Source organism: Camelus ferus, chromosome 3, assembly GCF_009834535.1.
Source record: "Camelus ferus isolate YT-003-E chromosome 3, BCGSAC_Cfer_1.0, whole genome shotgun sequence".
In the NCBI taxonomy this organism is placed as follows: Eukaryota; Metazoa; Chordata; class Mammalia; order Artiodactyla; family Camelidae; genus Camelus; species Camelus ferus.
Window position 1 is genome coordinate 63,408,286 of NC_045698.1, and position 15,401 is coordinate 63,423,686.

Sequence of the window (15,401 nt, forward strand, 5' to 3'; positions counted from 1 at the left end):
ATAACTTTGATGGTTTTTCAATTCTTAAAAGCATTATGAATGTGATTGGTAGTATAGTAATAGACAGGAATTCTTTTTAACTACATAGTAAAATATGTCAACATTTGGAAGATCTGCATAACTCAAACAATTTTTTCCAAATGACCAATATGTGATATCATAAAATTATTCATAGGTAAGAGATCTATTCAAAGTACAAGACTGACCAACAGATTTTCATAAAACAGAGTATGAAATGGTCATTAATGTGTTTTAGATTCACACTGCAACTGATCTTGCTGATTGTTGTTGTAGCATCAAAGAAGAATAAATATAATTATCTGAAAAAGCTTTTAAAATACTCCTTCCTTTTACAATTGCATATCTGTGTGAAGCCAAATTTTCTTCATAAATGTCAATAAAGACAACATATCGCAAGATACATGGAGAAATTCAGCTGTCTTTTATTAAGCCAGACATTAGAGAGACTTTTTTTTAAGTGCCAGACATCTCACTATGTGTTGTTTGTTTTGGAAAATTTAATCATTTCTCATAAAAAGATACTATCTATGTTATCATATAATGGGTCTGTTATTATTACTTTAAAATAAATTGTTAAAAATTTCTCAGGTTTAATTTTTTATGGTAAATAACAGCAGATATAACCCCTATAAACAAAAACCCTTTAGTGACCTTAATAATGTTTAAGCATTTGTAAAGGAGTTCCTGAAATCAAAAGGTTTAAGCAGCACTGATTATAAACCAATTGGAAAAGATGACATTTGGCCATAATTCTCCCCATATTTCCTAAGGAAAGAGGGTAGGGAGGGAAGAGAAAGAAAAGGGGATATACTGAATAGCAGGTATCCCACTGGCTGTTTTCATACACATTAATTTATCTCATTTATTCCATACAACAGCCAAATAGCTATGATTATCCCTATTTTACAGATGAAAAAACTGAAACACAGAGAGGAGCTGTGACCTGCCTGAAGTCACAGCTTGTAAGTGACAGAATTAAGGTTGCAGCATGCATCTCTTTGATTCTGAAGTTCTTATTCTTTCCACTATAGTATATTTAGGGCAGAATCCTCTCACTAACACTCTCCAAAGGCCAATCAAAATCCCTAAATGCAGAGCTTTGGTCCTTACTATAATTTCTGTTCTAAATCTAAAGGTCTAATTATCTTCCTTATTTCTAATTCATTTTGACTTGTTTTTACCACATCCAAAGAACGCTTGGTACACTTAATAATGGCTGGTAGTTGAATTTAAAGAACAATGTACTAATTTTCTGAGTGTTAGCATTCTTCAGACATAATATACATAGTCTCAGTTCTTTCAACTTCATGCTAGTCAATATCAAAGAGTAGATTTATATAGTGAAAGGTCTGTCTGTTTTCTTTGTAGGTTCATGTAAGCAAGCATTTATTCAAATACGCATTCATCAAATATTTATTAAAATCTACTGTGTTTACTAGGCTTTGGTAACATGAAACATGAAAATACAAACATTAATTTCTGATGATCTGAAAGAGAACTATGTATGGCCTTTCAACGCTTTAAAATTAAACAATATTATGGCTACTTTCTCTGTAACTAGGTTTGATCACAGTTTCCCTTTTAAATGAAAATCTTCAAATGAAAAGACTAAGGTATGCTTTAGTGAATATTAAATGATTATATCTTAATATTGCTTTATTGCATTAGAAAATACAAGTAGAAATAATAGTGGTCTACCTGCAGGAAGGATGCATTCCAGCTTACTTTCTACCACGTTAAAAACAAAGTGAATGTTTTGAGGAAGGGTGAAAACTCCTTTCAGGGGGAAATATACTGAGAAGTCTAAGTTTAGCCACAGACCTAAGCCACATTTTCCAGGTGAACTATATCAATTAGCAAAGCTGATGTTTTTACCTCTTGTCTGATTCCTATGCTGTACTGCTCATTGGGTTCCAAACCCAAGAGAGTAGGGCAGCGGTATTATTTCTCATACAAGGTACAGAAAGTTGCAAAAGGACCTTGAGAATTGAATTCTTTCTCAATTGATTCTGAACTTGAGAGGAGACAAGGTGTTTTTTTATTGGCCTGGAAGTTCCAAGACTGTGTGCCAGATACTATGTTCCCTTTACATATATTATTATCATTCCATTTTTCACACAAAACTGAGGCATAAGGAAGTTAATGTATTTCAGGTGACCCTATGTTAAGTGGAAGAGCTAAGATTCAAGTTCAGGTCCATCAGACTCTGCACTTTGAATCTCATCTCCATATTATCTCTCTTTGGGCATGATTCTGAATGTTATTCAGACACTAAAAACAGGAAATAAAAATAGTTATTATCACAATCTGCATTTAATGACTACAGGTTTTAAGTTTATTTGGAAAAATGTAGATGTCTTAGAATGCAGAAAATGTTTAAAATAATACATTCTTGTGTTGATTATTAAGGTACTAGCTAAGTATATTCATTTTTATTTCCAGTTATATTTTAAAAGGTTTTGGACTAAGGGGAAAAAAAAGGAAGACAGAAAAAAAATGTAGTGTGATTGGGGTATTCAGTTTCTGAGGGAAGCAAAATTCAGTATGAACAGCAGCAGCCCCTGGTGGTCTAAGGGGAAAAAATAGTGTATCTATAATTATGGGGGTTGAAATATGTTTTTAAAAAGAATATATGTACATATTTAGCCATTTGACTCAGTTCTCAACCCAACACATTAAAAAACAGATGCTTTAAAAAATGATCTGTTGGCAAGATGCTTGTTAAAATTTTATCAGTTGAAATATTAAAATTCATTATGAATTAATTAACACATTATATAAAAATAAAATGTTTTTGTTTCATCATTTTACAAAGTATTATAACCAGTGGTGATTAACACTGGGAATTTTGTGTGTCTTGATATGTGTTGCTCAAAAAGAAACTAAATTTATAGGATTACCACTAAATTGATGACATTTTCTGTCTTCACTCTTGAATTCAGTTGGCAGATGTTTTTGAGAACAAAAAATTCCATCTTATTACAAAACATATTAAGCAGGTTTTCCTGCCAGGCATGTCTGACATGATGTTTATTGCCTAGACCAAATCAATCCCCTTAATAAGCCATAATATATGCCAGGAAGTACATTATTTCATAGTTAAGGAAAGTTGTCACATGAAAGAGTAAGTACTTTGATCTCTCAAGCTCTGCTCCTAATGCATCAGAAATGTGCTACATAATCCAATAGTTAGTCATATCTATTTATACTCATTTAGTAAATAAAATAAAATTATACTTTGCTAATCTTAAAGTTCTAGGCCTGGATTCTACTTTGCTTCTGCTGGTGTATACTAGATATTTGCAAAAAATTCAAGGGAGATTTTGGCTATTTACTGGATGCCAGAAAAAGAAAATTCAGATACTTGAATATTGTAGGAAAGTAAAATGGTTTCAGAGGTTAAACAGTCATTGATTTCAATATAAACAGATTGAATCTGGTTGTTAAATCACTAGACAGAAACGACTCCAGTGGCATTAGTACATAGAAGAAGAGGTACAGAGGAGAAGAAAGGATATTTATCAGCCTTCACCAATATTTTGGCCATAGCCCAAGTCAGAATATCCAAAACATATTTTCTAAAGGAAAGCCTCAGTTTATCAGAGTTGGCTGTTTCTGAACAATTGCAAAGATTCACAGGAACGCTGAAAAAAATCAGTCAGAAAACTAGACACCAAGTATCTCACGATTAAGGAATAAGTTTTTTGATGGATGTCAACAAGCAATCAATCCATAAACACTTGAGTATCATTAGTGTGTGATGCCAGGCTTTGCCAAGGTTCCTGTTCTCTAAATGTCTCTTCCACATTTGGATATTTCCTTCTGGGGCCATGTGAGTTCCTTTTCCCCTCCACTTCTAGTATATATATATTTATCTTAATGTTCTGGGTCTAATCCCTCTTCTTTACTTCCTATCACTACAGCCCACAACTAAGTCTCTTAGGGAAGAGTAATTCAAGCAGTTCCAACCCAATATAACTTAGATCAGCATCAAGTCACTTTTGCCTATATTCCACCTACTTACTATGTATTTACTGTAAAGTTCCTTTAACTGATCTTTTTTAGTCTGAACACTTGTCTTCTTATGCTCCAGTTTGATACCAGAATAACCCTCACTTCTATGCTGCAGGTCACATCTAAGTTATCTCTAGACTAAGACATAGTCTTTTTGCTTTGGTCTCCTTCCAGGGGATTGGATCCTAGTGAGTGGGTTTAGTATCAGTTCCTGAATCTCTCACAGTATGCACTGTACTATTATAAAAACGGGATCATATCTATTTATTCTTAAGGATTGACGTGCAATTCCAAAATCTATAAAGCATCTCAAAGATCTAAAGGATTGTGGGGATACAGTGGAAAGGTCTGAAAGATAAATTGGTAATAATATTATGAGACAAAATACAAGAGCTATCTCAAAATGCAATTGATAAATTCCATGTAAGCTAACTAATCATAACAACTTTCAAGAATCTTAATAAGGAGAGGTCACTGATTATGATGTGAGTGGATGAAGGAGATTTCAGCTAGGCACTACAACATGGATAGAATTTGGATTAAGGTAGAGAAAAGAAAGTAAAGTTACAGACCCCATAAAGCACAAAGTGCATACGGGGTAGAGCAAGTACAGCAAGAGCCTGGTTGTACTCTTATAAGCAAGTGTGTAAAACAGAAATACTAATAGGTCAGCATGAAATATTTCCATGTTCATCCATAATTTTAGCACCATGATGATATAGCTAAAAACGAAAATAGGATATCTCACTTTTATATATTCAGATGCAAATGTCTAGATCAATCAAGGTATAAAAGAAATCTTGGCAAACTGGTTGTTAATTCTCTAAATGTCTTAGTTACTGGATTGGGTCGGGGACTGATAATGTAATTTTTCTTTGTTTTGGTTTGTGTGAATGTTTCCTCATCAAAAATCAAGTAGAATACTTTAATAATAACAAGACATATTAGAAAAAGCAGAAGTAGTTTGGGGTTTTAATCCTGGCTCTACCATCTTATTTATCAAATAAAAATTTATTGTGAAGGCTCTGTTCTACAAATATTTATTATGATGCCTCTGTTCTAGGCTCTAGGTTACAGCAATGAGCAAAATAGACTAAGTCACTACCCCAGGGACCTTACATTAAGAGCTACGTGATCTTGGGAAGTTTACGAAGTTTTGACTCTCAGTCTCCTCATCTATAAAACTGGATCAATATTATTGATCCTATTAAAAGAGAATATATTTGTATAGTATTTTATGTTATTAATTTATTTATATAGCATAAATATACTATATCTAAATTGTTTATAGACATTTAAAAGTATCTATTAAATGATAACTGGTCAAAATCTATATAATCATAAAATGCAGTTTACTATATCATATCATGCTTTTATTATAATTGGTTTAATATTCATATTTCAGATACATATTTTATTTTCAACCAGTTAGAACAATGTGGTAAAGAGGAAAGAGAGCAAGAATCTACAGTAATCAGAAGTCTTGGTTTTAACACTTACTTCCACTATTTACTAGTTACACAATCCTAGACAAAAATGTACATCTGTGCATCAGTTTCCTTAACTATAAAATTAAGGATGAAATTATTTGATCTACTTACTTCATGGGGTTGTTCCAATTAATAGATGATTGATTTCAAAATGTAATTTATACAAATAAAAGTTAACCTATCCCCATCACATACATGCTCTGTGTCTGAAAATTACAAACACTTGTTATTTGGAGACACGCAGAGGAAAAGGGGGTACTAGGAGTCACTTCCTGAGTGGATCAAAATTGCCTAAGAATGAAGGTACCTTACACAAATCAGCCATTCTTCTCTTTCCCACTACAGGATCATGCCTTAGTATCTAGAAGTATGTTCAAAGAGTATCAGCTTAAGTCTGCTATTTTGCACAATTCTGGATGATTTTAAGAGAAAGGCTGTTTATTAAGAAAAACAACCACTTCATAACTAAAACTATCATGTATAAAGCTGTGTTATCTACATGAGTTTATTTTTATCTTTTAGTATTTTCAATGAAAACCTTGACTAATGAGTAAAATGAGACAAGAAAGAAAGAGGAGATCTTAATGAAGCAACATAAAAAGATTTTCCCCCCTTGGTGTAAGAAAAAAATAGATGCAGGCATAAACAAAACAGATGTGAAAACAGAATAAAGAAAATGAACACATACAAGAGAACAAAAGAAGATCAAAGCAATGGTGACATGATAAAGAGAAAATAGAAAAGAAGAAATAAAATAAAACTTACAAAACAGATGTCAGAAATAGACGCTTACTCTGAACATATCATAGGCAAATAAAAGAAACTGTTTAAGACGAAATGAAAAACTTAATACACAAAATCACTTTTTGTTTGCACTTTACATAAGCAAGTGAATACTCAATGATTTGTATATTTCAAAAACTTATACAATTCATTTTGGAATCTAGATATCAGGGGTAATTTTTTTTACTCTGTCTTAAGACCCTGGTTGACAGACTGGATCATATTAATGAGGACGCTCAGGACAACCGATAGAGAAGAAGGTGACATCATGACCCTGATGCAGTCATGGGGAAGAAAGGCGGTAACAGAACTACACAGAAGAGCAAGCTACTTATGGATTCCAAATCTAATCACTGTTTTTGTTTTTCAAACAATATGTTTAATAATGAGACGCTATTTAGAAATTTCAATATTATAATCTAACTTTTGCTTGACTCATTTTATGACATGCTTTAGGTATTCTTGGTCCAGATACAATTTTCTGGATGTTGAGAATTTATATGCTGCTTAACCATCATAATTCACTCAACAGACTGATCTATAATCAAATGAATGTTTGGAGTACAGTTTACAAAAGTATAGTGATGAGTAAATTAAGGAAAGTAACTTAGAAGGTTATATATTTCACCTCAGAAGTGGTATGAAATAATTTATTAAAGAGCTTTTAAAGTAAATGTAAAATAGCTCTAGTTGAATAACTAAAACTTTAATACTATCTTACAGTATAACTTGTAAATTGTTAATCTGTCTATATTTAAATGTTCTGAATTGCTCACTTTTGAAGAACATAATCAATTTACTGTTTTACTTACCCAATAGCATTTCTGACGTGCTTTACTATTAAACTATATTTCTGGCATCAATAATAAGGGCTTTGAAAATTGCTTGAATCCATCTCATATACACAACACACAGTGTGTATATCAAGCAGAATGTGTCAAAGGGCAAGTAAAATTGTTTGTGCCCCCTACAGAATTAGAACTCCTTGGGCAGCACTGCTATAACGATCCCATGCTGCTAGCATTACAAAGTGCAAAGGTTCACTGGTTAAGAAAAGAGCAAAGGACAGAGTTCCCTCATTACACTATCCCTAAACTATTCTCGCTTAAATATTTAGTAAGATATTAATTACTCTTCCTCTCTCCATCAGCCTTCAGAAGATGAGCTGAGACACTGTGGATGGATGGTTGCTCGTAGGAAAACAATACATTAAAACTATCACCACCCAAGATGAAGACTGATGTTTTGTACAGTGTATTATTAATTGCTTTTGAGACTTAAATAAAATATCACATTGAAATAAGAATGATGCATTTTGTAACGGCATAAAAAACAAAACATTTCATTCAAATAACACCCTTGGTAAATAAATCATTAAAAATTTAAAAATTAACGGTTCATTTTAAAAAATTAAACAAAATAATTTATAGAAAATAAATCATAAAGTAAAGGGAATAATGAAATAAAGTAATGATCTTATGTATTACTTACTCGGATGTACAACTGCATCATTTCTTTTTCTCTTTGGGGGTTACGATACTTCTCATAGAAATCACGTCGCTTCTTTGTTTCTTTAGAGACTTTATCTTTTCTTTCCCTCTTTTCTGCTGGTTCATCTGCACTTTCAGAAGATGACTGTACATGTATCCTCGGCTTTTCTACTTCAATATAGTTTTCATTGGGATTCAGTACTATTACTCCATATCCTTCCTGTTTTGAAAGCACAAAAGGCAGCATAATTTAATCTTAGAAACCACTTCCGTTCATAAAAACGTTCTTAAAATCTCATAGTAAGTGATTTAATATAGTTTCATGTTCACGAAAATATTTCTTTATAAAAGATTATAGTTTTAATTTTTCCGACACAAACTGATTTAAAATTATTTGCCTGTATTGTGTGTGTAAATAAGCATAGATTATAAGATCAAAAAGACATAATTGTAACATTAAAACCATAAGGCTTAAATGAAAAAAAAAAGTACTTCAGATCTCCCAGAACCCCAAAAGTGATCGAAATAAACTATCAAATAATAAGTACACTTTCAAGTCACATTAATATTTATAATACATATTTTGAAAATATAACTTCTTTGAAATTGAAGTTTATAATTCTAATCACATTTTCTTGGATTTTCATTCCTCTACAATTGCAGTTTAATGAGTATTTTTTACTTGTTTGAACTTAGAAAAGAATAAGCAATTAATAAGAAGTAAACAGTCTACAAATTTCCATCTTTATTATCAGGAGCACAAAATGTCTACCTGTGCATCTTGGATTTTTTCATCTCTCTTTTTCAGGAAGGCACACAAATCATAAAACCAAATAAACCAATCTCTTACTATAATGTACGCAAGCAATTCTTTAATCCTGAAATTTCTTTCATTTTTCAACTACCATAAAATTTTCTCTCTATTAAGGACTAGTACCAGGAAACAAATTCCAATGTTTAAAACACAGCTTATTGAGCTATTAAACCTCTTTTTAAGTTTTTAAAACATGTTTTTTCCTGTCTGACTTAATTCTAGCAAGGCAAATATTTCTATGGTTATAATTAAGGAAACTTTCGGCATTTATATTATGTTATAACTGATGAAATAATCTAACCATGAGAAAAAGGAGAGGGCTAAACAATTACCACTGACAAGCATGTGCAACAAAATTTTTGAAGCTATTGATACCTTGTCTTTTCTATTCAATTCTGTACTGTGGGTGTCCCAATTTTGTCTTGTAAAATCTTGTAAGGTCATACATAAAATATGTATTATATTATGTATAAAAATATAAGAGCTATGAAAAATAAAGCTTAAAAACTCATCCTTAAAAAAAAAAAAACACATCTTTTTTCAAAGCTACAACTGTAGAATCCTATGTCAGGTTTAAAGTTTAATTCTTTTCTGCCAAACCAAATATAAGATGATTTTAAAACTGGGAGCAGTAATACTAAGTCAATATTAGCATAGACTCAATTATCTTATTTTAAATATGCTACATTGCTACACATCGTTGGCTTTTTTAATAGTTGATTTCACAGACTACATACAACTACAACTTCATTGGGATTGTTTCAATTTCTCCCCCAATCAGCTAATATTATTGTATAAAACCACGATATTGTTTGGAGATTTTTAAGATCATTAAAGTTTCAATTTAGTCATAGGACTGTTAATTAAGATATAGATGTTTTACATCCCTAAAAACGATATAATAATATCTACCAAACTGATTAACAAAATATCACATATTCCTCGACACATGTTCAAATAAAAGTTTTAGATAAATGTGTCTTTTATGAAAGGCTTGTAAAACACTTTACAAATTTTTAAATTTAAATGTTCTACATCAGAGCACAAGAGAAGGTTTTTTTTTTTTAAAGTTTCTTAGCCGGTAAGTCAAAGTTTCACCATACCAACAAAAGATATTTTATTTGGTTCTGCTTTATTCTAATCTGTATAGCTATTCAAAAGTCTTGTAATTCATTGTGATCACTGTCAGGTAGACATATTGTCACTTGGTGATTTTCTACAGTTGGACACACTTGACTAGTTATTAAAATCACATTTGAAGGAAGTTCCTACCCCTCTTCCTTGTACCTCTTACAACTTTTCACGCCCTTCTCAAATTTCAGCTATAACTTCTCCTCCCACCAAAAGTAAGTTAAAGAACACTGTTGCACTCTGCTAAACAGGGTGAAATAGAGGCATTCAGTACACTGTCTCTGGTGTAAGGAACATAGTCAAAAAAGGTCACCATAGGCCAAAAAGAAAATTGCCTCCTTACTAGATTCTGTACCGTGAGTAAGTGGTCTCCTGCCATGTTTCTTCCCTGCCTTCTCTCAGTGAATTGAACTTTAAACACACACACAAACACACACACACACACACACACACACAGAGCCTCTCATACATACAAGAGTTAGAGTTAGCAAGATCAAAATAGAATCTTAGAGGCCTTAGAGATGAAAATAGAGATATATTACATTTTAATGATAATATGAAAAATTTCAAACTCAAAGTAACAAAGTGGGACTTTAATAAATTGACAGAACATGCACATCATCTTTGCATAATGAATAAACTCCAAATAAAAGTAAACTCTATAAACAAAATTTATAGTCACCAAAAATGACAAAACTATTACCCTAGTTAATACCTTAATCACTAGAAATAACAGCTTCATAATATCAGGTTGACTTGAGCAGAAGTTTTTACTCCTATTTTTGGAAATCATGGATTGAAAAATTATTGTGCCTACTTGATTTTAAATGAACTCTGAAGTTTGATATGTCCCATCTAAATAAGTATAAAAACCAGAAACACATAAATTATCAAAGAAGCAGTCTTTGTCTAAGTTATCGATTATGTAACTGAAAATTACATGACTCATTTGTTCAATTTTATAAAGACACAATGTCAATTTTTCACCAAGGCATCAACAGATGAAAAATGATTCTGTTTTAAAATCACCACTATATAAATCACTTAAATATTTTTTATCATTTAGATTTCAACAGCAAATGTAACTCTTTAAACATCTGATTTATTTGCAAAATATTTTATCATTTAGATATTTCACACCTCCAGTTTAATTAATGGAATAACAATCAGAAATATTCAGGAACATTTTCTGCTGAAGCTAATTTTAATAAATGCCTTTGTTGCAAATTCAATTACCATTCCATAAAAAAACTTACATTTTTCAATTAAAATTTTCCAGATAAATTAATTAATGCAATATTCACAGAGACCATTCATAACCATTTTATAATGAGTAAGAAAAACCAGGGCAACAAAATAAAGTTAACTACCTCACCCAAAGATATGTAGTCAAACTTTTCTTTTCCTCCTTCTCTGTCACATATAAACATTGCCTACAAAATCCTTTTATGTAATAAAGCTACAAAGATTTTTGCCATGTCAACATTAATATATGGAAACTAAGGAGTCAGAGCAATCAAAGTAAATAAAACAGACAACATACCAGTAGTTAAATTTAACTATTTTAAGTAGAATGACATCAATTTATATGTTAAAAATCAGAATAAATAGCATTTTAAAAATTAATTCTTTCTATTCCCAGTAACTCAATCAGTACACACAGAAATAAGAGAGAGCCTAGTTTGACCTTTAACAAATGTACGCATAAAGTTTTACAAAACTACTCTATAAAATCAGGCATCAAATATAATATCATAAAAGAACTGTGTAGTGCCATGCTAGTAAGACCTCCATAATTCATGCTTAGAATAGAACATTAAACATTTTATATTGAAGTATTCCTTTTAATGTAATTATTCCTTAAGCATGCTAAACTTCTACTAAGATGAAAAGTTAGGTCATTTCAAATATACGTGGAAACTTCTGTTCTCTTTACAAGATAAAATGATCAGACTGATTATCTAACATTTTACAACTAAATAAATAAAACTTCTGGCATCTTTCATAATGATTCACTCAAATCAATTCCAATATCCAACATTTCAAGAGACAAAGTATACATAAAGTTGTTGATTAACTCTTTTGTTCGATCACACAGTCTAGTAGAAGATCAAGAAGGTGATCAAGAGGACAGATGTTGGTAAAAGTAAGCTTTATCTGTTTAATTTACCTCATGCTATTTTTCTACCCGTTTATAGCTATAACTGTAGTTTCACGATCAGACCTGTGTTTTATAAGGTATAAGCCATGGGATCTTAATCAGAAACCCTCAAAATTCTATTGCTAGATGTAGCATTTTATTCAGCACAAGTGCTTGCTGCGATTTAAGCAGAATACATAAGCCTCCTTTACTTTGAAGTCTATAGATGCACTTACTAATAAATGATAGTTCATGTATCATTCAATCAACAAATGATGGCTTAGGTCAGAGACCTAACACAGATAAGTGATGCCAAACACAAAGAACCAAAGAGGAGACCTTGCTTAATAAAATCAGTCCAAAAATGTTACTTATCAAGAAGACTGTACAAATAAATAAAATGTTAAAAAGCCTGGCCAGAAACAGAATGTACTTTTGATCCCAAATGAAACCTTGCTAAAACTTAAGATTTATCCAAGTTAATTTGCCTATTAATTACCAACTACAAGGAAAATGGAAAATAGGAGCAAATTCTACATCTTCTCAAATCTCTTATGGTTGGCTAAATAAAAAATCAGCTGAAAGTCCTCAGCTTTGCATATTAACCTGCAGTACTGCAAAGCCACATGTGACCAAAGAGGTCAGGGGCCAGAGTAGAATCCTTTGACCTATGGAATTATCAGTTTTGGTCTTCAGGCAAGGCTCCGTAAGAGATCATTTTACACAGATTTATCAATCACATTTTTCAACATCAGCATTCTATCTGCTTGGTTTGAAAGAAGATAGGTGCTCATCCTCAAGGGAAATGAAACCCAAAGTGTTTTATCTATAAACTACATCAATCCATGGTTAAAATGGACAAACCACTGTCCATTCATCTTTTCTGAAAGATGTATGTTGTGTTTATTCTTATCTTTTTCACAAGAAGGGTATGTATATGTCACTGTTGCAACATCCTAGGTGCAACAGTGAGATGAGGTCATGACAACCAATCAGAAGTCACTAGTGAAGCGTTAAAGTAAACATAGCTGTTGGAGCTGCAGCTCTGCTTGAAAAATGCCCCTCCATTATTTCAGCAATTTTCTCAAGACGTGACCTGGGACTGAAACGCTTGAAATGTCACTTGACTCCGTTTTGTGCTTCTTCCCAATTGCATTTAGGTAACAGCACCCTGATAATATTTTATAAAATGTCATGACCGTGCTTCGACTTGTAGCTCCCTAAATGCTAACGTTGTGTTCCATGGTATAAAAACACCAAAATGTGAACCAACATAGATTATCCCAGTAAGTTTCCAACTTCAAATAGCTCATCAAGTTAGTCAGTAAAAGAAAACATGCCACAAAAAGTTTTCAGAGGACCACCTGTTGTCTATTATTTTTACATAGCACTTACTCATAAATCATAACACAGGGTAATTAATCAAGCTGTCAAAGAGAAGGTCAAAGGTTATATGGTAGAGTCAGAAGGTCATGCATGGGCTGATAGAGGTCAGGGTCACACTGCATTCCTCATTATCAAGTTGGGATGAGAGACGGCCCAAGCAAACAAAAGTGAAAGCAGATGGAGAAGTGAGTGGATAAAAAAAAAAAAAAAGAAAATTTCACCAACAAAAAGAAAAGTGAAAGAAGACTGTCAGCTGCCTTCAAGTAGAGAATAGAAGAGAAAAGAAATACACTGAAATGTGCTCAATGGAGCTCAAGAACATAAAGAAACTACAGTTTTATTAATTAAATAAGTTGAACATAACTTTTCTTGGCCATTTTATTAGTGCTTATGAAGCAATATTAGAAAATATATGTTTGCCATCTCTATACCTTCCCTAGCTAGTGTGCCCAAAATAAATTAAGGTAAAGGCAAAGAGTTCCAAGGATAAAGTTCGATTACAAAAAAGAAACCTTTATAATAAGAGGGTTCTTTTCCCTTTAATATTGTTTCAGGGTTACAACATAGATGCAAATCGTTTTAAGCCATAGGACAGACAATTTTTGAGTATGTTACACAAACACAAATGCATCATAAAAGTCCTTTTGAATAACAAAACAGTTATAAAATATTCTATTATTACGCTGGCCTGAATTAGATGCAGAATACTGTGCAAAATTAGCTGTCACCCTTTGCTCAAAATCTTTGTTAATCTCATTTTGAATGTTTGCAGCTTTATCAACACATGCATCAATGTCAGCTCCTTGGTTACTGAACCGCTGTAGTTGGAAGAAGATATAATTAAAATGTTTTGGCACAGAAAAGGTGAAATTGTATCTTCCCTTGTTCCCTTAGGAGTCTGTAAAACATGAAGGATATATTGACAAACACACACCCTTGTCTCTGGTTCTGACATCAGGTCATCTAAGTGTTATTTATTTTAAAACATTCACTTTGCACTTACTCATATCATCACCTGCTCTGTTTCTAACTTTTCCTATGTTTTAGAACATTATATTCTAAACATCACAAATTTCTCTTCTAATCATCAATATCTTACTTATTAAAGTATTCTGTAAATGTACAATAGCAGCATAAAAAAACATTTACCACTCATTACGAAGAACAGAAATATGATTTAATACTACAGCATTATAAAACCTTTTATATTCTTTGCTTCCCATTTTCATAAAAAGACACAAACATACACACACACATTTCTACATTAAACTAAAAAGAAGTAACAAGTTACAACTGTTGCCCCGTCAAGGACAAATCAAAATCCCTAAGTGGATACAGGGAACCATATGGACACACCTCCTTTATTACATGTTCCCAAGCTGACTTGGATGGACAAATTTATCTAATGAAATGTACTGTTCTGCATGCTAGCTATGCCTTTATGGTTTAAAGCCCTTAATGTTCTCCTAACTTCCTATCAAAATCTATTATAAAATTGTGTAAATTTTATAGCTATAGAAGGTAGGCAACATGGTCTTTCAGAATATCGCTTTTGACCAAATCGCATACCATACAAACACAGGCTTAAGTTTCCAAGTTACTCTTAAAATCTGCTTAAGAATTATGGTACATAAATAATTTTATCTTAAAATATGTCACCTTTCTCTTTCTTTCCCCAATTAAGATATTACGTATAAAATATTTTTGTCTTTTCAAGAATATATCAGTGCTTTGCTTGTGGTTCTAGAGTACACTTGCAAGCATGAGGACATAATGAAAGATCCCAAGTAGTCACTGGGTCAATAATGCATTAAACACTGATTTCATACAACAAATATTTAATAAGCAGCTACTATCTACCAAGCACTGTGCTACATACTGCGCTATACTCATGGGCTACTTTTCATTTTAAGATATTTCCACTCTAGAAAATTCCAAATCAGAATTAAGTACAAATTCCAAAAGTGTCTCCATGAAGTCGTTTTATTCTTCAAGAGGAAGAGAACTATGAAAAGGAAAAAAAGCACTATAAAATATTTCTAACACCAGTCTAGCTAGGCTTTCAAGGGTGAGTAATCATAAATGGTAAGCTATGTTTGTGGTTTGTGTTGTAAGTATTATTTTAACTTACT

General features: G+C 32.0%; 1 protein-coding gene across 5 annotated transcripts in view; it reads right to left on the reverse strand.

The window, feature by feature from the left end:
• Positions 1-15,401, reverse strand: part of FAM172A (family with sequence similarity 172 member A) — a 362,785-nt gene that overhangs the window by 201,740 nt on the left and 145,644 nt on the right. For all 5 annotated transcript variants that reach the window (XM_032476170.1, XM_032476172.1, XM_032476171.1 and 2 more), the window contains one exon: positions 7,800-8,018. In XM_032476170.1, the coding sequence (XP_032332061.1) occupies positions 7,800-8,018 (219 nt within the window). The remainder of the gene's footprint in view (positions 1-7,799; positions 8,019-15,401) is intronic.